Raw genomic sequence first — 23,920 nt, forward strand, 5'->3', positions numbered from 1 at the left:
CATACTGTCTCATTCATCATGTCAGTTGGGAATTCAGGTTTATTGAATGATTAGTATGTGCCAGCCATGGTGCTCAGTGCATTTATTCATTCATTCCATCCTCAAGACCTTATAAGGTGGATACTTTATTAGCCCTATTAAACAGTAGGACGGGGAAGGCAATGGCACCCCACTCCAGCACTCTTGCCTGGAAAATCCCATGGATGGAGGAGCCTGGTGGGCTACAGTCCATGGGGTCACAAAGAGTCAGACACGACTGAGCAACTTTGCTTTCACTTTTCACTTTCATGCATTGGAGAAGGAAATGGCAACCCACTCCAGTGTTCTTGCCTGGAGAATCCCAGGGACGGGGGAGCCTGGTGGGCTGCCGTCTATGAGGTCGCATAGAGTCAGATATGACTGAAATGACTTAGCAGCAGCAGCAGCAAACAGCAGGAGAGCCAGCTTGGAAGAGTTCAGTTACTTCTCCAAGGTTATACAGTTAGGGAGTGGGGGAGCTGGACTGCAAACCTGGGCACTCAGGCTCCAGAGTTTTAAACTCTTAACAGTGATGCTCCCCTCCTCTCCGTATTGGACATTGGATTAACAAGGAATTTCTTATGAAATGTAGAAGAAGGTACTGTGTGTGTGTGTGAGTGATTGACAAATCCCCACCCACTGCATCCCAAAGAGCATGGATCCAGGTTCCTCAGCTCCTTTTGATGCCGAGCACGGGAAATAAGTGTGTGTTCTGGGGCAGAGCTGAGTTGTTGTGACATGAATGGGTACCCAGAGAAGATGCTGAACAAGAGAGAAGAACAAGGGAAATTCATCACTGAATGAGAGACAGTTTAAAAAAAAAAAAAAGAGAGGTGGTGGTTGGAAGAGGAAACACATCAGGAAATGTTCAAGCTGATGGCTGTGGAGTGATGGGCAGTGTAAACCTTCTGTGCCTCTGTACGCTGTAGTCTGCTCACTCATGCTTTCGTGAAAATCTCATTTGGGAAGGGAAGTACTTAAAGATGAGAATAAGAGTACAGTTGATCTTTAGGTTACTAAGCACCAAAATATTTTTATTTTTTAGACTGAGTCAAGTGATCATTTAAGCTTTGTTGTTCTCTTTCATTCCATCTCATTAGAACATCCGTTAATATTTTCTTTGCTCTCAGGCACTTCCTGTTGGATTGCATATCATGTGAATTTGTTGAAATCAAATTGGTGGGGGAAAAACAAAACAGTTGATTGAAGGTGAATTGGTTCATCATGTGTATTTTCAACCGATTTGTTTTCAACCACGTGATCTGCTGTAAGTTTGCCGCTGGGCTAGGTACTTGGACCCAGGACCATAACATGTCCATGACACCAAAGCACAGGTCCCGAGCACCCACCAATCATGCCACCTAGCTCCCTGGAACTGAGTCAGTAGAAAAATGTAGAAGAAGCCGATCCTTTACTGCTCAGGGCTTGCTGCAGCACGCATGTCCATTCTGTCTGCCTTCTGCATCCTCATGTCCCCTGCAATTGAACTGACGGGTCCAGGTCCTTGTTTGGCTTAATATTATTGCTTTGCCGTCTGCTGTTATTTCAACAGGCTAATCCAATAATGTTTTATCTTTTTCATTATACCGAGGCTGTATAATTTTCTTGTGTTATAATCTATCTTCTTTTAAGATTCCCCAGAGATGGGGAAGAGAGGTTCTGTCTTGGGTTGATGGCAGGCTCCCATGAAGCTGATACAGGGACGTGGAAGGCAACACTGCCAAATTAAATTCTGAATCTCAATCACAGCCACCGCTTCTAATGGGAAATTTGAGTTGATTATGGAGATGACAGCGCAGGTTCACGTTTATTGCATTTAGCAGAAATTGTTTATCCTATTAAATACAGTCTTGAAGGAGAGACAATTGAATTGTAGAGCACCGGTGAATACCCGGGTGACGCCCAGGCACAGCTAAACTGTGTAATAATTATATTCTTATTTGTGGGCTGAACTTCCCCTCGTGGCTCTTTTTGCAAACAAATGCATTTAGGAGGAGGCTGAAACAGAATGTAAGAATTAAACAAAATAAATGCAGACTGTGCTTTTGGAAAACCTTGGCAACTGTAGCTCACACCGGCATCCCCATGAAGGAGCTGCAGCATCCGTGGGGCCCGGGGCCAGGCAGTGTGTAGCCTGGCAGTGGTCCTGGACGCTTGATCACAGCCCGGGATACCTGGGGGTGGGTGGGTTTTGCATCTCAGAGTGTGAATCTCTGAAATGCTGGGGGCTCGGCCATGTGCTTGATGTCAAGACAGGGAGTTCTGTGTCTACACTTCCTCTGTGACCTTGGGATAATAATATAACTTCTGTGGGAATAGTAAGTATTATAATTATTTTCACAATGGTAGTAATAATAATAGCTGCCAATTATAGAGCACTACTCTGTTTATGAAATCTTTTAACCTGCATCATCTCGTTTAATCTTTATTTGAATTTGATGGGGTAGATATTAATACAGTCAGCAGGTGACATGTAGGGAAAGCTTCAAAGGGAAACATGATACTTGCCACGAATGGGCTGACTATGAAAATCAACATAGATGCTGAGGCCGGGAGAAGAGCATCTGCTGGCAGAGAATCCAGAGGAAAATGGCATTTTTGTTTTAAAGGAGAGGGCTCTGGTCTGCTCCCAAGCACATATACAAAAAATCCCACTGGGAAGAGTGGGGCTGGAGCAGAAAGCCCTCAGGACACTTGGCCAGGTCTCCCTGGGGACCTTTGTAATTAGCATCTTGTTGGACATATTTTGTTTTACAGGTTGAAGATGTCCTTAATGACAGCTGTCTATTTGCCAGTGTTTCCAGGCTCTCCAGATACTGTATTTAGTTTGTTTGCTGTCTCCCATTCTTCTGAAATATCATGTCCCTGAAGCAGAGATAGTGTCTATCTACTGCACTCACGTGTCCCAAGTACCCAGTACAGGGCCTGGCACAACAGGCAACAATAAGTCATTGTTGCATGAATTCATGAAAAGGAATGTGAGTGGGGCCAAGGGCAGAACCATCCCAGGCCAGATAGATTCTTTAGTGGATCGGTGGTACATGATGGTGGCATCATAAAATTTGGGGTACTGCGACCTTGAGAGTGTGGCGTCCACACAGCACTGACGGGGGGTGCATCCAGTCAGCTTGGGGAACAGCACTATAGAAGAAGAGTAAAACAAAAGAGGCAGGAAAATTGTTGATGCAGGTCAGGCTGAAAGTACAATCCTTGTTAGGGGACCACCAGAAATCTCCAGGGAAACTTTACAGAGGAAGAGAGCTGAAAACTGTCTTCATTGGTGATGTAAACCTGAGAAGCACATATATATATTGAGGAAGAAACCGAAACTCAAGAGGGTTAAAAAGCCTGCCCAGCGTGCGGCAGAGGTAGGAGAGGAATAAAGAAAAACTTAGAAAAAAATCTTCCAACATCCTGTCTTCACCTCATTTTCTCCTTTGTGGATTAGTATTAAACCTAGTATGACCACCTAAACCCCACCAGCAGCACGCGGGATAGTACACTTGACACCTTTGAGAACCCCTGTTTATTGGATGCTGTCATGAAATCAGATGTTTCTATTTGCTGTCTTCCTCTTTGAGTTGTCTTTCTGGAGCGTTAATTCCAATACCAAGGGATGAGGGATTCAGAAACTCAAGGGTGAGTTTGCTGTGATTCCTTGGTGGGGGGTGGGGGTGGGGGGCTAGGTGTGGGGAGCGCCACGACCTCTTGGGCAGAGCTGGAAACAGGCGAACAGAGACAGAGTGAGGCTGTGCTGAGAAGTATGTGCCCTGGTGCCACGCTGCTGCTTTTGTATCCTTGTCTGGCTCTGTGATTTCCTAGCTCTGTGGCCTTACACAAGTTCCGAGCCCCTCTGTGCCTCGTTTGCACGTCTAGACGATGGGGATAGTCACAGCAATGTTCTCCTAGGTTTCAGGTGGATGTGAATTAACCATACTCAGGAGAGTACCTGGGACAGTCAGCGCTCCATAGTATCCTTGACATCACTGCTTCTGGGGATTTTCAAAACATCAGCAAGAACTATGGTTTGTGTGTTTGGGTTTTTTAAAAAAAGTCATTTCAGACTGCTTTAAACTGGTTTAGTACATTTCGGTACTAAACCCACTGTAACACACAAGAACAAGAAAGACATAAAATAGCTTAGCTCCTAGGAGATATCTTAATAAAGGACATGGAAGGCTTTTATATCCCAAGCTCTGGGTTATTAAGGGAAAATGTAACAGCATAATAACTAATATTTGCAGAGGGCATTACCAGTTACAAAGAACTTTCACATACCTAATCCAGCTTAATCCTCTCAATGCCTGCAAGAGGAAGGATTTATTATCTGCCTTTGACAGGTGATGAGACAGAGCCTCGGAGAGTCTGAGTGATTTGCCCAAGACCACACAGCTTGAAAGTGATGGAACTGCCTCAGTCCATGGGTGGCTGCCGCAGGGCTCCCCAACTTGCTGCAGGTCCAGTTTCATTGTAGGGTGGGTGCCTACCCGCCTGCCTGCTTTCAAAGAAGAGATAGAGAGGCCCCTGGTCTGGCATTCCTCCACTAGAGAAGCAGAGTCATTTATTAATAGAAGACTTTGGGGCAGACAGAGGCATCAGACACCACACCACCATTTCCTAGCTGAGAAGCCTAGATAATTCCCTTATCCCCTCTGTGCCTGTGTCTTCATCAGAATATAGGGTCAGTAATCCCCACAGCACAAGCATGAGGTTTGTATAACATGGCACATGCAAAGGGACTGCTCTCATCCCAGAGTGCTTGGTCCACAGCGATGCTCAACTGCCTTCCCCTGCTTGGTTGCGAAACCAACCCTGCCTGACATCTGCTCGTTAGCACTCTGCCTAGCGGCTCTCCCTGGTTGAGCGTGGAGATTGCATTTTACAGAATGGAAGAGGAGAGGAAATGGGACTTGCTTTTACAGCAGGGAATTCTTGGAGGACTGTCAAAGGAAAGCAAGTGGCTGGTCTGACATTCACCTCTGTGCAGGAGGCTGCGTCGGAGCCTGGACACTCCCATTATTGGAGGCTGCGGCCCGCAGTTATCTCGTGTCTACACCTTGTAACCCCAGGTGCTCCTTCATCCATCACTGGCCATTGTCTGGTACCCATTCCTTCTTCCTCCACCACCTCCCGCCAAAGGGGCCTCCTTGTTAATAAGCCAGTTTGTTCAGATCCTGAAAACTATCTGATTCTGGTCCCTTTTATCCCAAACACCATCCATCCATCAACTGCCTGCTCCACATGCTTGGTTAGGAAAATGGGAATGGGCGGGGGGAGAGAGACAAATAATAGATAAAACTTCTTAGCTGCTATCTCTAAAGAAATAGAATGGATAAATAGATCCGTCAGACATGTATCATGCCATTGGACAGCAAAGTCCATTTGTGAAAAACAGGATGGGAGGATTTATCTCACATTTTAAGCTGTTAATATAGGAGGGAAACATATTTTCCTTTCTCTCTCCCAGAGGAGGGGGGAGTCCCTAAGCTACGAATGCATAATTTTTAATTCAGCTTGATGGTTTTCCCTTCACTAAGGTGGAAAAGGTGAGAGTCTCTCTTAAATGTATGGTGTGGGCTTCCCTCTGAAGTGCCAGGAAGGATGTAGGACCTGAGAGCACTATGAAAACGTCTTCCACGGGGTTGTCTCTCACCAGTTCGTACATGCTATGTGCAGAGGCTGTGTCAGAGCCTCTGCCTCTAGTACGGAGGGAGCAGAGGGAGAACAGCATCCCAGTTTTTACTGGGAAGCTCCTAGGTGTTCAAGAGCTATGCTAGATACTGGGGCTTCAAAAGTAAATCTCAGTCCCCATCTGCCCTGCAAGCTGTCACTGTGTAACTTGGCTACAGTGATGGGGTATGGAAAGTTCTGGAATCCAGAGCTATGTGAGGGAGTAGGATCTGATGAAGTGTAGGGGAGCAGAAGAGGTCAGGGTTGGCTTTCTGGGTAAACGGACAGCTAATTCTTAGCCAGCAGAGTGCTGGTTAAGGGTTGGGAGAAGGTGGGAGCCAGTAGACAGCAGTGCTTCTCAGGCAGTATGTACAAAAACCTGGAGGGGACACAAAGCCTATACAGGGGATTAAATTGGAAATATTAGGTTGGCCAAAAAGTTTGTTCAGCATCTTCCATAAGCTCTTATGGAGAAAACTAAACAAACTTTTTGGCCAATTCAGTAGTTCATTCAGACAACAAATATTTATTTATTCCTCTCCTAAGGAGAAACACTATTCTAGATACTGGGGATCCAGCCATGAAAAAGCTTTCGTATTAATGAGGGGAGGCACACCGGGAAAAATATTTATAATCTCAGGTAGTGATGAGTTCCGTAAGAGAAAAAATAAGAGGGTAACTTGTTTAGAGGGGAATTATTTGAGCAGAGAGGGGAGTGAATCAAGAGTGAGTCTTGGATGAACTCCTTTAGAGGATGAGCATTTCAGGTGCAGGAGAAGGCAGGTGCAAAGGTCCTGAGGTCTGAGAGAGCCAGACATGTATGAGGAACAGCAACAAGGCTCCCATGACTGGAACAGCAGGGCTGTGGAAAGAGTGAGTGGAAGGAAATGACATCAGAGAGTGGTGAGGGCTCAGCATTCAGGGCTTTGTTGTCCTGTTAGGGACAACAGATTTTTTAGTCTATTGGCTCACAAAGTCTGCAAAGGGAGAAAAGATGGCGTGACCCATGGTGTCAGACCAGAGAAAACCTTGTGAATCTAGCTTTAGATTTTTACGCTTCAATATGATGTCTATGGAGTGTTGAAGCTCCAGGACCTCTCAAGGAGGGCAGGGTCATGACTGGAAAGTGGCCTTCTGTGGAAATCTCCCTAGGACCACAAGCTGCAGCCCTCAGGAAGGCCCCATGACCAAACCAAAATGTCAAACTCAGCTCTTCCCAGCCTGAGGAGGACCAGTGACCACCCCAGGAGCTGAGCAGTAGCTATTTTCCACCCCCTCATGAAATTGGCCACTTCTCAGCTCTGCACACACTATTTCCTCCGAGATGTCCAACCCCTTCTTTACCTTTCTTTACCTTTCTTTGCTTTACCTTTCATGTGTTAGTCGATCAATCGTGTCTGACTCTTTGCGACCCCATGGACTGTAGCCCACCAAGCTTCTCTGTCCGTGGAATTCTCCAGGCAAGAATACTGGAGTGGGTTGCCATTCCCATCTCCAGGGCATCTTCCTGACTCAGGGATCAAACCTGGGTCTCCTTCATTGCAAGCAGATTCTTTACTGACTGAATCAACTCCCACACACTTCTTAGCTTCTGCTGGCCATCATCTCCTGTCCTATTCAGGCTGTCTTACTGCTCCCCAGGTTGGGCTTTCTGCTGATTTGGGACCTGAGGCCCCGTTCACAGTCCTCCTCCATCAGACCAGATGTTCTTCCAGTGCTGGGACTGTTTCAGATTCATTTCTGTTCCCCAGCACCCAGCCTAGGGCCTGGTACAGGGGTCCCTAGAGTGCTCGCCCATATCCCAAGCAAGGGGGTAGCCTCCCCGATTTTCTTCACAGAGGATAAGCCTCTTTCTGTCAAGCTGAATCACTTGCCCTTCCTCAAACAGTGCCCAGCGGCTTCCTCTACTGTCTCTCATTTCTGCACCATGGTTTTTGAAGCCTCCCCTTTCTCTCTGTCCATTTTCTTCACCCTAAAGGCATCTAGTTCAGAAGAGATTCATTGAGTGCTGAACTCTTTAGATCTTCCTCTATCTCAAAGCAGAAAAAAAGAAAAAAGCCTCTCCTTATTGCTTTTCATTCTGTCATTAATTTACTTTTCAAAAGACACCTTGTCAAGCTGAAGATTATATCTTTAAACCGTGTTTTTACATCCACTACCTATAAAACTGTAGATTATAGATCTTCTGAAAAGACCTGAGGGAGAATACATTTGACGGGTTTTATGCCTTTTGCGTGATGAGAGCCAGACACTCTTGGAGAGGGAGAGATGCTGATCTGGTGAAGGGTGGCTGCTGCTGCTGCTGCTGCTGAAACTGCTGCTGCTGGTGCTGTATTTTCATTTCTAAAGATGCTGGGGATTCAGCATCCTTGGAGGAGCAGGGCAGACACTGGCCTTGCTTCTGTGGTTCAGACGACAGGAAGATGGCATTGCTCAGCTGGTCGTTTTGGCTCACAGGTGAGCCAGGCAATTGTTTAATCCCAGTGTTCTCGTCTTGTGTCTAAAGGACTACACTTCCTAATGAGTTCCCTGGCCTCTGTTTCTCCCCTATCCCCTGCAACCCTCGCACCACATCCCTCCACTGGCAGGGAGCCCAGAGCAAAGATTGGGGAGCGCATGCTTGATGGACTGCGTTCACACCCTCGTCAGCCTGTCGGCTCTGTGACCCGCCAGGTGCAGCCTCATTGAGACGCAGTTTCATTAGCTGTCAAGTGGGACTCGTAAAACACACCTAAGAGGTATTCTTTAAGACCAGATAGAGTACACAGGTAAACCTCACTGCGGGGCCCTTTTGTCATGCGTTTCACAAGCGTGTAATGACTCCTCCACTCTCAGGAACGCTCAGCCTTGACTGCATTGGAATTGCCTGGGAAGCTTTCATTGATTTATTTATTTTTAATTGAAGTGATACTACTTAATTGAAGTATAGTTGATTTACAACATTGTGTTACTTTCAAGTGTATAGCAAAGAGATTCAGATATATATATATATATACACACATATGTATGTTATGTATATATACATATATATAGATAGATAGATATTTCTTGTTGTTGTTTAGCCGCAGAGTTGTGTCTGGCTCTCTCCTGACCCCATGGACTATAGCCCGCTAGGTTCTTCTGTCTGTTGGGATTGCCCAGGCTAGAATACTGGTTGCCATTTCCTTCTCTGGGGAATCTTCCTGTCCTAGGGATCACAGCCATGTCTCTTATGTCTCCTGCTTTGGCAAGTTCTTTACCACTAGCGCCACCTGGGAAGCCCCCAATAAATAACAAATGGAAATTACTTATGATAAATTTAAAAAGTAGGAAGTAAGTTAATGACAGGATGAGAAGCAATATGAGAGTCTTTTTTTTTCCTTTCAGATCAATCTAGAGTACAGATACAGCAAAAGAGACACTGATGTATAGAACAGTCTTATGGACTCTGTTGGAGAGGGAGAGGGTGGGAAGATTTGGGAGAATGGCATTGAAACATGTATAATATCATATATGAAATGAGTTGCCAGTCCAGGTTTGATGCATGATACTGGATGCTTGGGGCTGGTGCACTGGGATGACCCAGAGGGATGGTATGGGGAGGGAGGAAGGAGGAGGGTTCAGGATGGGGAACACATGTATACCTGTGGCGGATTCATTTCGATATTTGGCAAAACTAATACAATATTGTAAAGTTTAAAAATAAAATAAAAATTTTTTTAAAAAAGAAATAAACTTCTAAACTATAAGCTTTAGTTCATAATAGTAACAGTAAGAGTGACACTAATAATTTCACATATGACTGGCATTGTGCCAAGTGTTGTATATAACTTAATTTATTCCCTGCTCCCCATTCCAACACATACACACCCACACACACCCCTAATACACTTTCTCGGGTTCAAACTTTCTCACATGCTGTATTTCTATCTTAAAGTTCTTCTCCCTTTCTACCTAGTTCAAAAATCCCTCAAGGTCTAGGTCAAGCCCCATTCCGTATATTTAATATACACAAGGAAAGGCAAATCTCTCTTTCACTTGTCTCCTTTGGTACTTATTTTATGTGCCATATATTTTGGCATTAATTCAGCAGTTAACTTCCTGTGACCCTAACTTCTGATTTTTTTTATATATATGAATGGTTGAGGGGGCTCCCCAAGTGGTGCTAATGGTACTAGAACCTGCCTGCCAATGTAGGAGACATAAGAGACACGAGTTCAATCCCTGGGTTGGGAAGATCCCCTGGAGGAGGGCTTGGCAACCCACTCTAGTAGTCTTGCCTGGAGAATCCCACGGGCTGAGGAGCCTGCCAGTCTACAGTCCATAGGGTCACAAAGCAGTGGACGTGACTGAAGTGACTTAGCATGCATGATTGAGAATTCTGGAAGGATTGGGAGATATATACATATATTATATATATATATGTGTGTGTGTGTGTGTGTGTGTGTGTGTCAGTCAATACACAGTTTTTGTACCAACTGGGAGGGCAGGTTTTACCCTTAAGGTGCTCACAATCTTTGGGTCAACAGAAAACTCAATGCAACACCCTTGTTCACTCCTTGAGGGCTGATTGGAATACCGTGGGGACAATGAGGCAGGCTGATATGACTGGCTTTTCCACAGGTGGCCAAAGTCACAGCACAGGGAGAATCACTCAGTCACATCTAACTCTGCGACCCCATGGACTATGCAGTCCATGGAATTCTCCAGGCCAGAATACTGGAGTGGGGAACCATTCCCTTCTCTAGGGGATCTTCCCAACCCAGGGATTGAACCCAGGTCCCCTGCATTGCAGGCAGATTCTTTACCAGCTGAATCCAAAGGGAAGCCTGAGGTGTCTAGCAGATGCATGGATTTCACACTTTCCTCTGGGAGTGGAGGAGAGACCACATTTCTGAAGTGACTCTTCGTTCAGTCCCTCCCTTCACCCACAGATGCTCGTTAATCCCCTCAGATTCAAGGCACAGCCCTGACCTCTGGGGACGCAGTGCTGAATGAGACAAAGCTGATCCCTGCCTTCCAGATTACCATCCATAGGGAGAGAGGTCAAAAATAGTCGCAGGAAATGTGGGATCCAATATATAATTACTAATTGTGAAAAAGGCAATGAAAGAAAAGACTAGTGTGCTATGAGAAAATAAGTGGGAGAAAGGTGATATTTGTGGTAAGAACTCAAGCAAACACGAGAGATTAATTGAAGGAATATAAGAATATGTTGAGTCCCAGTGAAGGAAAATTGAAGGAACTTGAGTCAGTCTTTAATTTTTCTGTTTGTTTCAGTTATCTTGCTAACTAATAATGGTTCTCCAAATGAACAAATGTTATCAAAGAACTGAGATCATTTATTCTCATGGTATTTTGTTTTATTGGTAATTGATGGTTTCAAAAGTATCTGCCTGCCTTGTCCCTCCACCATCCTAAAAGTTCCTCTAAGACATGGATGGAGATAGTTCCTTTTCTTTTCTTTTCTTTTTAGATGATCCAAAGTTCCATGAGTGGCTAACCCTCTAATTATCTCTCAACACCCAGTTTTGACTGAGTTATGTGGGTGATAGAACTGTTGGTTGTTGATGGTGCAGTCTGGTCCAGGACAAAGAAAAAGTCCATGCTGATGGGTATCTTCTGTCAGCTGAGTGAGGTCTGTATCCATTGGTCAGCACAAGCAGTGACATCCCCTGTCCCCGCTCCAGGCTGTGCCCGGAGGCACTCAGCATGCCTGGGTCTGCACCCCGTGGCCTGGACACGAGGCACCTCCATTCTGGGGTGCGGGATTGTTACACTCTCTCCTCCTCTCCTGGGTGCCCGATCTGCAAGCAGACCAGGAGCTCCAGCAGCTCCAACGACCATCCGCCTTGGCTCCTGCATGGATGATTTCCCGGGAAACAAGGTTAGCATACCAGCAGCAGCTTGGATAGTGAAGAGTGAAGCCCATCCCACCGCCCTAGAGTGGTCTATAAGCTCCCCTTGGGGAAATGCCTGGGTGTAGCCAACCAAGACCTCTGTGCTTGCTGCCTCACACTTAATTTGAAACTCTGAGTGGAGTGAGAAGAGGCCACTGGGAGCCTCATGAAATTGGAACCTGTGGTTCCTTGGAAGATGGATAGCAGAGAGAGGCATGGAGGCGTGTGCCTCTGGAAGAATGACTCCAAGCCAGTGAAGTGTGTGCAGAGAGGGAGCTCATCCCAGCTAGAGCTTCACAGACAAAGGCCAGCCAGACATCCCTAGGGAAAGGATTACTGGGCTTTTAAATGAGGGTTCAAAAACCAACCCCCTAGGTCTCTGATGGAGCCTCAGTGGTTGATAGATTCTCTGCACAGAGTATCAGAACCCGTGTGCTGAACATGCACTGTCTCTGGAAACCCAGCTTACACAATCCCTCCAGCCTGGGACTGATGCCTTCTGCTGTTTGTATGCCTCTGGACCAGCCCATCTCCTCACTTAGCCTGAGTTTTCACCTCTGTAAAGGAAAAGGATGGATTCATCCAATGGGGTTTTTCCATCATAACTTTTTTCATTACTGTTGTTGTTGTTTTTTCCTTAAATGAAATCTTGGATGGGACCCGACATGGAAGTCAGATGAAAGTGAGGCTGTCCTATTTGAAGCTGGGGTGTCTATTAGGTTTCCCTGCTCCCCTGGGGCAGCCCCTAGGAGACCCTAGCCTTCATCAGATCCCAGTGTGAATATCATTGGGTTAGATTATCTTCAAGTCCCTTCCAGCTCTGTAATTATACTCCCTGGTGGGGCAGCCACAGCAGGGTTCTCTATTCCTCTCACCTCTGTGGCTTGGTCCCTACAGGCAAAGATTTGCTGGGAAAATCCCTCAGGCCCTCCATTAGTGGGTCTCCATGGCGGCTGATTCCCCAGCCTTAGATTTCCTTGCTAGATTGATCTCTGTCTGGCTGAAAGTTCAGTCTGATAGTTTCATGGCCACCCAAGGTCCATACCCTGCTTAGAACAAGGTTAATGGAACCCCCATGAGCTGAATGCAACTGACTGAATGTAATCTTACAGGGAAAACAGGGCTGTGAGGAGGACCCAGCACTCTGTGCCCTGCCACCCCTTAGATCAATGTTATCATGCCCCATTCTCCTGTGCCCACCATGGATCCTGTGACAGCGTGGTCACCACCAAGCCCAGCACTGGGTCACTGGCGAGGCATCTCTGGGTAGTCCACACCCCCTGTTCCCTGTGCACTATGCTGTGTGGACAGGAATCCAAACACGTCCCTGGCTCTAGGGGCCTTTGACATGCTCTGATTCTAATCATCCAGATAGAGCCGATATCTGTTCTTTTAAACCAGGTCACCTTATAACCAGCACTTGGACCATATCCTCCCTGTCCACTCCCCAGAGTGATAGTCAGTGCACTCATCTCAGACTCTCTGCCCTCATTCCCCACATGTCCTGATTCTTAGGACAGTAGTCCCCAGCCTTTTTGGCACAGGGACCAGTTTCACAGAAGATAGTCATCCCATAGACCGGGGGGCAGGGGAGATGGTTTCAGGATGATCTGAGCACATTGCATTTATTGTACACTTTTATTTCTAATCTAATGCCACCTACAGGTGCACAGCCAGAAGGTTGGGGACCCCTGTCTTAGAATGTAAATTAGTAGAATGTAACAGTTAAGAGTCTGGGTCCTAACATTAGATAACCTGGGTCCAAACTCTGGCTCTGACTCTCCCCAAATAGATGACCCAGCAAATTATTTCACCTTCCTTCTGCCCCCCTGTCCTCATCTGTGAACTGGGGTGATAAAGCATCACTGACTCAATGGATATGAATTTAGCAAACTCCAGGAGATAGTGAAGGACAGGGAAGCCTGGCGTGCTGCTGTCCCTGGAGTCACAGAGATTCAGACAGAATTTAGCGACTGAACAGCAACAACATCACATTCTTGGGGGGATAAAGGAGTTCATGCACATGAAGTGTTGCAATAGTGCCTGGTGCAGAACTTGTAATTCTTTCTGTTCACTGACCTTTGGTTCCTCTGGAAAGTTGCCTGGCCAAAGAGGCAAATGGGGGCTGAAACGCAGTCCAAACTCTGCTTGAAAAGTTAAGAAATCCCTGGGCCTTGGAGCTGGGCAGTATCAACCCTGCATGATTTTCTGTGTATCTCCCAACTTACACACCTAACAGGCAGTTTCTTTTTTTCCAGTTCCCATGAGGAAACTGTACCAGGCTTGGCCCATGTAATTGTTCTGCTTGGGTTTTGTTCTCTGCATCTTCCTTCATAAGGACTCTGGAATTGACTCACATCTTGGCTTACCCCTCTTGGAATTCTTCCTACAGGATATCAGGCAGCTTGTTGGGACCCCATTTATATTCCCTTTAGCCCACAAAGGAGGGACTTAGATGCAGCTCCAACTCGAGACAGATCTTCTACTATAGAGTTCTCTCTTCTTTTTTCTTACTTGAACTGAGCTTGCCACACAAATTGGCTAGTTTAATTCTCAACACAACCTGTGATGCAGGTACCAACACCATCCCCACTTTACAGGGGACGCCTACCCAACATGAAGATTAGCACCACTGGGATGTGAAGGCCTATTTGACGCCACGGCTGTGTTATCTTGCCTCCCATTTAGAACAACCCTCCCATCGATAAACTTGTTACCCATCCATCAGCTCACTCTAAAACCAGGCTCCTATCCCATCTACCCTGTGCCTCAATAGTTTGTTTTATAGATAACCTTAGATAGACCCTTCCAGAATTATTTTTCTTTACGTTTTCATCATTGCAGTTGTCAAATGAGACTGATTTATACACTGATTTGGTAGCCCATATTTTTGCCATCATTCTGTGTACAAGTATACATGGAAAAATTGGAAGCTTATGGATTCAAACATGCATAGAGATTCTTGAAGCTCAAATGGAAACATAGATGAGAAAGATGGGTCCCAGAAAGAAGAAATGATTATCAGCATATCAGTAAGTTAGTGAAACAGCTGAGATTCACACGCAGGTCTCTAGAGTTCATCTTTAAGGAACTTGGAACCTCATTTGAGAAACTTCTTTTCTGATGCAGTTGCTTTGTGTTGCAGCTTAATAGGTTTAACTTTGAAACCTTAAGCATTACGTTACTTGCCCCAAGCTTGTGTTTAGTCACGACAACTTATCCCTTGTAGTGGATTGAATAATGTCCCTCAAAAGATAGGTTGATGTTTAACCCCATTACTTGCAAATGTTACCGTATTTGGATATAGGGTCTTGGAAGATAAAATCAAGTTAATATGATGTCATGTTGGATTAGGGGAGGTCCTAGTCCAATGACTAGTGTTTCTATAAGAAAACAGAGATGTAGCATGGAGACCACCATGTGAAGACAGAGGCAGAGACTGGAATGGTGTAGCTACAAGCCAAGAATGCTTAGTGTTGCTGACAAGCGCCTGAGGCTAGGAGAAAGAACAGATTCCCCCGTGGAGCCTCCAGAAGAAAGCAGCCTGGCCAGTACATCCAGAATGGGATTTCTAATTTCTAGAAGTCTGAGACAATAAATTTCCATTGCTATAAGCCACCCAGTTTTTAATACTTTGTTGTGGCAGCTTTCGGAAGTGAATACATCCTTCCAGAAATGAGCCCTGTTGTCCATATGTGCCTCGGTCTAAAACTGTTCTCATCTGAGAGAGGGTCCTGATGGCAGGAAGACAGCATAAGAACAGGTAAATGCAGGGGTCAGTCATAGAGCTCAGAATGTGGGTTCCCTGAGCAGTGGGCAAGAGGACACAGAGCAGAGAGGCTGGGAACCCCAAGAACCCTCTGAGCTGGGGTAGGCTAGAAGCTGAGTGAGGATGCGCGGGCCTTACCCTCTGACTGCATTTGCTCACAGGCGAGGCCCTGGCGACCCACGGGGCACTGACACTTGCAGCTGGTACCCTCAAGGATGGGCTCCCCATTGTTGAAGCAGGGCCCACAGCGGCAGGCGTTGAATTCCATCAGGTACTTGTCCAGGGCCCGCCGCAGGTTCTGGCGCTTGGTCTCCAGGGACCCCAGGTTCGTGTGCTGCAGTATCTTGTGGATCGGCCTCATCTGTGGGCACAGAAAGAACAGAGGGCTGCACCCTGGGCTCTGTACAGCTTCCCGGAGCCCAAGAACTGGTCATCAAGCCTCGGGAAGGCCTGCTGCATGCCAGGTACAGAGCCAGATTATCCTGCTACATTAGATCCAAGCAGTCACTCTGTAAAGCGGGTATTAGGTTTCCCAGGCCACGGATGAAGAAGCAGAGTCTAAGAGTGTTTGAGTGACCATCTCAGGACCACACACAATGGACCACGCTGAACATGGAGCTACATAACTTTGAAACCTGTGGTCCCCACATCCCAGAGGAAGACAAGAACCCAAAAGCTATCTGTGCCAACTCATCCGCCCCCTCCAGCATTCTTAGGAGGCAGGAAGAGTATAAAGTACTTTCATGCCTATGTGTATGTTTTACTGTCAGCCTTCAATGCAGGGATTAATAAAGTTCTTGACAGGCAGTTGTGTTGCCACTGCTGAGCACAACCCCTAATGGTGTGAGTGTGGGGTTTGCCTGTGTGTATGCTGGGGTGGTTTTATATTTGCAGCAGCCCATTCTAGGCAGGAATGTAGTCCAGGGTTTCTCAGCCTCAGCACTATTGCATCTCCAGCTGAATAATTCTTTATTGGCAGGGACGGGCTGGCCTGTGCATTGTATGATCATTAGCAGCACTGCTGGCATTTACCCACCAGATGCCAATAGCATCTTCTAGCCATGAAAACCAAAACTGTTTTCTGATGTTGCTAGATATCCCCTAGTGGGGAAAGGGTGGTCAACCCCTGCTTGGAAAGTCATAGATAGAACAGAGAGCATTGAATCTGGGGCTAGAAAATCTGGCTTCAAATCCCAGCTCTGCTTCTAGCTGTGTGATCGCCGTCCCATTACACATGGAGCCTTCCTTCCTCATCTGTAATGTGAGAACAATAGTCCTGCACTCCTGGTTTATCAAGAGGATTAAAGTTGAAAGACAGGGAAGGGCTGTCACACAGTCACAGCTAAATGAATGCTGCTCGCTTCTCAGCTGTGTGGCCCAGAGCTGCCCCTCCTAAGCCTGAGCCCCATTGTCTATAAAATGGGAATAATAACCTACTTAATATTCACATGAGGATCTAAGGAAATAATGAATGTGAGATACCATTGCAAAGAGGAAGAACAGTATAAAATAAAGCACCATTTTTGTTAGTTAGATGTGATGATAGTAAAAAAAAAAAAACATTTTCTAAACTGCATGTATATATGGTCATCTTCAATATGCTTATAACACTATTTTTTAAACACATAAACATAAAATAAAAACTCTTTCCCAGGTCTCTCATTTTACAGGAGAGGAACCTGAGGAGCTGAGAGAGGAAGGATTTGCCAAGGTCACAGAGCCATTCTGAGATGGGACTGAACCCCACTGGAGCAAACTTACTTCTCAAGAATCAGAGGTCAGTAAGGGCACTTGCCGTGCTTTGAGTGGGTTCCTGGAAATGTGTACAGAAAGAGCCATGGCAAACAAACCTTGTCCTGTGACCAGGGGCCGTGGCTGAGATCACCAGGCTGTTCATGTTGGTATTGGCTGGGCCTCCAGCCAAGGGGAGAACACCATTACTGGAAGTGCAGGGAATTTGGCCCCACTGTTAGGAAATTGGTGCAGAATGGACTGCCCTGGATAAATATGACTCTTAGTTCCAGAGAAAGCCAGGACCATTGGGCAGCTTCCCTTGACCTTCCGGGGGAGCCCAGAACTCAGACCCTCATCTCTCCTTTCTATTCCCTGAATCCTCAAGAAGAGGGTGTGGAAGGGCTGGTGGGACTTAAAGAGGGAAGATTGGGGAAATGATTCTTAAAACGTTAGAGCTTGAAAGCTATTGGCAGTGGTCTCGTTCCCATTTTACAAATGAAAAAAAAAAAATCAGAGAAGGAAAGTAGTATGATATAACACACTATAAAATAACAGATAACATATAAGAATGTATACCATAACAGCATCATCACATGGCATGATTCCTGTGTTCACTCACTCTAAGCACCTGCCATAAACAGACACTGCTAAGCTCTGGGAATATGCAAGTGAAAAAGATTCTTTCCACTCTGAGCATCAGGTTCCAAATAACTCTCTAACTGGCCTCCCCTCCATGTCTGTAGTCTGATTGCCTATCTGTCTGTCTCTGAGCATTTTCGTTTTAAAGCACAGCTTTAGTTGCATCAATCCCCTGCTCTATGACCTGCCAACAGCCTCATGCATCAAATCCAATCTTCCAGGGGTCATCATGGGTTGTGAAGAGATCCTGAGCATTAGAATCAGTCAGTCTTGGCTCCAGTTGGGCTGTGCCATTTTCTAGTTCTGAGATGTGGCCAGCTTCCTTAACCTCCACAAACCTGCCTCCTCATCTGACTTCACTAAGTACTGACGTCTCTCTCCCTAACCTTGAGATGTAACATTTTACTATCCCCATGTTACACAGCAGAACCCTGAGCCTCAGAAGATGAAGTAACTCATCCAAGGTCACACACACACATCAAAAAGGTGGCTGATCCATGAGCCAAACCACATCTTTTTCACTCCAAACCCAAGCTCTCTCTCCCGAAAGACAGTATCGAGTCATCTCCAAATCATGCACATCAGTCTTCCCCTTGGAAGTTTTGCTCAAAGCAAACAAAGAGCTTACCTCTTGCCTGTGAAAGTTGATATATTACTCCTGATATCAATTTTACAGTTTTGCCCAAATCACTAATAGCTTGATGATAGCAATTTTCAGACCCTATGTGAATTACAGGTGTGTGAAAATGGTCCCTTACTCATTGGAGAAGAAATGAAATCATGGTTAATCCATCTGACTTCTTTCTTCATAGAAAAGAGGGTATTGTCATAGATTTTTAGGTTTAACTGTTTGTATATATTTTAAAGAGAAGGAATGTGTCCACACCTGGAATTTTTAATTATATATAGAAAATCAGCAAAGGTCAGGAAAAATGGGCAAGAAAACAATAAAATTTTACTTAAAAGCTCAAAATGCAACTCTCATTTTCTAATGGCCTACATCTTCTTCACCCTAAACTCAAGCTCTCTCTCCCAAAAGACAGTATTAGGTTTTCTTGCATATGAATTAAATAGTGTGATGATACTGGTGGAACAATTCACTTGATTTCCAGTTTGAATACAACTTTACTTCCTTTGTGGGGTTAGGGATTTAAGGCAAGCTTTTTCAGTCTTGGCGCTGTTAGCACCAGCAGCCGGTTTCCTTGCTGTGGGGGCTGCCCTGTGCGCTTGGGGGTGTTGAGCAGCCTCCCTGGCTTCTGGCCCCTAGATGCCAATAGCATCTTCTCAGTCGTTACAATCAAAAATGTCTTCAGATATTGCCCAATGTCTCCTGGGGGAGAAAAATTGACCCTAGTGGCTGAGAACCATGGCTTTAAGGAAGGTGCTAGAATAGAGGGAAGAGAGAAGTGGACATGAAGTCCAAAGGTCTTGGATCCAGGTACTTCCACTTATGGGCTCTGTGACCCTAAATGAGTCCTTTGATGACTTGGAACCTCAGTTTCCTAACCTTTTCAATGGGGAGAATCCTGTCTGTGCCAGAGGTCATCGTGGTGACATCATTTACAGCAGGGGCAGCAGACTATAGCTTGAAATCACACTAAGCCCACAGCTTGTTTTTGTATGGTCTTTGAGCTAAGAATGACTTTAACATTTTTACAAGATTGGAGAAAAAGAAGAACTTGTATGAAGGAGACTGTATATAGCCTAGAAACCTAAAGTATTTACTATCTGCTCTTTACAGAAAAAATTTTGCCAACCTCCAACTTAACAGATGTGATTTTTAAAGTCTTTTATGTATAAATGAGAATAGTGCTTTTTTTATAAGGTGGCCTACTGCTGAAGAAATTCTAGGACTACTAGTATAACACTAGACCCTAACCAGATAGTAAGCTTGTGACCCCAGTCTCCTGTGGCCTGCATATAAAGTCACACATCCCTGTAACCAGGCTTGGGTAAGGCCACCAGTTCAGCGTGCCGTTACATTTAATCTTGTTTTTTGATGGACTCATAATAAGAAATATAAAATGATCTGGTCTGCTTCACTTTCATTCCTTGTGGACCTAGAGTTTCTTCAACTGCGAAAAGACTTACCTCAAAATCAATAACAGCAGGATTATACTTTAATGACCTCCCCCAGGAACGGTACGTAACAAGGCTGTTGTCCTGTGTCAAGCCGCCTCCCCAGCCAGAGCTGCCCCCGCGCACCCGAGAAATGAAGTCTTCCACTCCCATGGCCTTCTCATTTTCAGCTACCATCGAGAGAATAATCACATTAGCACATTTCCTTAGATGCCAGAGGGCCACTTGGCAAGCTCCACTAAATGAGATTTGGAAGAGTTTAAGTGCTGTCCTTAGAGTTGTCTCCCAGTCTTCTACCTTGCTCAGTTAACTAGCAGGACAAGGCAGAAAAGAAGCACCAACACCTGGAAATCGACTCATCCTTTGGATTAGAGCAAAGCCCTGGGAAGACAGCTCAACCCAACATGGAGGAGGGAGAAGATGGAAAAATGGATAATATGGATTTATTCATGTATTCATTTACAGGCCAAATGTTTGCTTGGTGCTTACTATATGCCAAATAGCTTCAGCCAAATACTACAGGTGCTAGAACTGATTTCTCAGTAGGGGTTCAGAGAAAGACGTGGTCAGATCTACAGTAGGAGTGGGGAGGTGGTCAGGTAGAAAGTCAGTTACCTAGAAGAATGGATAAATCTTGGCAGGTAAATGGAGGGAGGAGGGAAAGGTGACCGAGTGAAGTATTTGACTTAAGACCCTGAGACATGAGTAGCCCAGTGCAATGGAAGTAACTTGAACCTCATCTACTCATCCGTCTATTATAAACATCTATTTCAGCATCCTTGCATCTTGTATGTCTTCCACCTGGAAAAAATGACTCAGTACATGTTGAATGAATGAATGAATACATGAGCATGTATAGTGACCTGTGCAGGAGATGTTATAAAGTATTCTTGCACAATTTTTCTCTAATATTCTTTGAACTTGGACTTGGTAACCACATTTTTATCTCTCAGCAAACTTGTGTCCTCCCTCTGAGCTGTACCTGATGGGACTTAACTTTCCAGATTCTGTCTGCACATGCCTTTCCTCCCAGCTCTTACTCAGATCTTTGTCTGGTGCTTGAAATCTAGGATGTTGTACAAATACGAAGTCAGGCATTTCTAAGGTGATCTCAGCCCATATTGGGATTCAAAATAGGGTCACTACAGGTCATTGGTTTGGGGTATACAACAGATACACAGTGCAACCATCAACTGAAATGGAATCAATTGGGAAGGAGAATATATATGCCTCGATTATGTGTCCAAGGGGGAATCTGGCTTCTTTGGGGGGAAGCCCACTATTAATACTTGCTTAGTTTGCCATCTCCAGATTTTTTACAGGGTGCTAATGATGAACTTCCTTTAATTTGTATCGCCTGTGAATACTCATACTCAATGCCCAAAGAGACTCCAAAGCATTTCTGGATTTCAGCGCTGGTAACACCTGCAACAGGAAGCAGAGAAACACAGAATGCTGAGACACAAAAGACAATGAATATGTACAACCAGCTCATAATAGTAGTTCATGGCTCACCAGCTCACAGTAGTACAAACTAGCTTCTATTTTAGAGTCTATGAGATCTGGGTTGAAATCCCTGTTCTTTACCTCAGTTTCAGTGTTTTCTTCTCTACGGTCCCAGTGCAAATATTCCTGAAATAAGAAGGACTATGGATCGCACGTGCTAGTTGGTCAAAAGCGCTTGCTCCTTTCCCTTTGCGCATTCTCCACGGGGCCTCCGTGAGCAGGTGATTCTGTCTGATCCATCTGCTTTACCCCTGTGCCTAGTGCAGTGCCTGGCCCAGGAGTGGCACCAATCTTGCACATGTTGCCCCTTCCTCTCTCCTTTTTCACTGTCATTTCGAAGTCCACACGAGCTCCAATTTAAACACCATTTCTTCCGTGAAGCACTTTTGAATCAGAACACATCCCTCTTTCTTCAAAGATACCCATGTCCTTTGTTCGGGCCTGAATGATCATTTGTGTCCCGATTCTTTTTGCCCAGGTGCTCTTTGCCCCTCAGAGAGGCTAGGTGTTGTCAGAAGATGGATAGATCTCCATGGGGAGGCTGCCTGACCTCTGACCCCAGGAGAACCGTGAGGCCCACATTAGCTGCCTCTGTCTATATCTGAGGAGCTGCTGAGGAATCTGCATTTTGCAAATGAAGAACATAATTCTCAAAGGGAATTTGCCCCAAATCCAACAGCCTGTAGGTGAACAGATTGGGGTTTCCAACCCTTGGTCAACTGGCAAGATAAGGCTAGAAAAGCAGACGGGAGCAAGATATTGACCATTGCTACAAAGTTCAACTTCCTCTGTAGCTAAAGTCTTCTGAAGGCTGTGAACCGGAGTTTGTATTTTCAGCACATCATTGCTTTTCACTGCAACTATAAATAATTATAACTAGTCAGTGTATTATCCTGGCAACCACAAAGGAAAGATCATTTAGGTTGTAATTCAGTTAAACTAAAGATTAGATTCAATATTTTCAAGGGAGTTTTGGGCAGCAAGTTTACTTGCTGGCATTCCCATGAAACTAAACTCTATGAGGTCAAGCACTGACATCTTATTTACCACTCTGTCAGTCTGCCATGGAGGAGGATCTCCATAAATACTCTTAGGATAAATGATTGATGAATGAAAATGAATGCCAAGAATTGTTTGGTAACAGCTTCTGATGGAAAGAATCTTAGAAGCCAGGAATCATGAATTCAAATCCCAGTCACTTAGATGAATGGACAAAGAAATTATACAGAATACTTATATACATATTATATAATTAATAATGATCAAATAGTTATATATAATTATAACATATATAATCATTAGAAGTATAACATATATAATCATTATGATTATATAAATTATGTTATATACTTACATATAATGTATGAACATAATTATATGTATTTGTATATATAATATAATTATAATATATATTATATGTAATTATTATATATTAAAAACTGTATACATATGTATATACTCTATATAGCCCATATATATGTGTATATATATGTATGACATATATATATATATATATATATACACACACACACCCTATAGATATATCCCATATAAAGAGATCCTACCTTAAAATGTAAAGAAATCTGGGACAATGTGGATGAAACTACAGGACATTATACTAAATGAAATAAGTCTTACACAAAAAGAAAAAAAACTTTACAATCGTACTTATACGTGAGCTCTACAAAAGTCACATATATTGAAGCAGAGAGTAGAGTGGTGGTTTCCCGGGACAAGGAGGTGGTTGGCAAAAGGGGAGATTCTGCACAAGGTTGCAGTTGTGTTGGAGAAATAAACCTAGAGAGCTAATATACAGCTTGGTGACTCTAGTTAATAATACTATATTGAAAACTGGAAATTTGCAAAGGGAGTAGATTGCGAGTACTCTTATCATCTTATCACACACACACACACACACCTGACTATGTGAGGAGAATATGTGTTAATTAGCTTGACTGTAAGAATCATTTCATATTTTATATATATATAATCATTATACTGTATACTTTAAATATATACACATTTTATTTATTTTTTTTAAAGTGAAACAAAACACATCCCAGTCCCTGACACCCTGTATGAACTTAGAAAAGGTCCCCAATCTCACGGGGTCTCAGTTTCCCATGTATGGAGAGAAGGAGTTAGACTTGCTCATCCCCAGGCCTCTCTTGACCGAGGCCCTCTGAGCCTCTTTGTGCAGTGGTTTCTGAATAACTCTGAGCTGAGAGTTTCTGGGAGAAGGGATCCTTTAAGCACTAGCACTCAGCACCAAGCAATCGGCTTCTTCTGCCATTTCCGTTCAAGTACTTTTAATTTTTAATGCACTACTAATTGAGGAAGATTTAGCATATTTAATTGTTTTGATTAAAAACTGCTTCAACAGTGATAAACAAAAGTGGATGAAAGGAACTCATGGGCAGAAGCCAGAGTGATTACTTAGGTGAGTGGTGGAGTGCTGCTGAGTGAAGTGACAGGATGGGCTGATTAGTGGGGGCTGGGGGATGCCTGTGCAGTGATTATGCTCACAAAGGGTCTGCCGACAGCTTGCCAGGCGCTGCTGGGAGAAGCGAATTCTACAGTAAGGCTTGATTGCAAAGAATTGCCTCCTGAGGACCCTGAAGGAAGG

The 23,920-nt window shown here is 44.7% G+C and overlaps 1 protein-coding gene across 1 annotated transcript in view; it reads right to left on the reverse strand.

The window, feature by feature from the left end:
- Positions 1-11,008: 11,008 nt before the first annotated feature.
- The window catches only part of C8A (complement C8 alpha chain), a 71,854-nt gene continuing 58,942 nt past the window's right edge, over positions 11,009-23,920 (reverse strand). Inside the window, exons 8-11 of the mRNA XM_006048264.4 lie at positions 21,082-21,213; positions 19,801-19,958; positions 15,475-15,697; positions 11,009-11,526 (exon numbers count right to left, since the gene is read on the reverse strand). Of these exons, the coding sequence (XP_006048326.3) occupies positions 11,375-11,526; positions 15,475-15,697; positions 19,801-19,958; positions 21,082-21,213 (665 nt within the window). The 3' untranslated portion in view covers positions 11,009-11,374. The remainder of the gene's footprint in view (positions 11,527-15,474; positions 15,698-19,800; positions 19,959-21,081; positions 21,214-23,920) is intronic.

The sequence above is a fragment of the Bubalus bubalis genome, chromosome 6 (genome assembly GCF_019923935.1).
Source record: "Bubalus bubalis isolate 160015118507 breed Murrah chromosome 6, NDDB_SH_1, whole genome shotgun sequence".
Taxonomy (NCBI): Eukaryota; Metazoa; Chordata; class Mammalia; order Artiodactyla; family Bovidae; genus Bubalus; species Bubalus bubalis.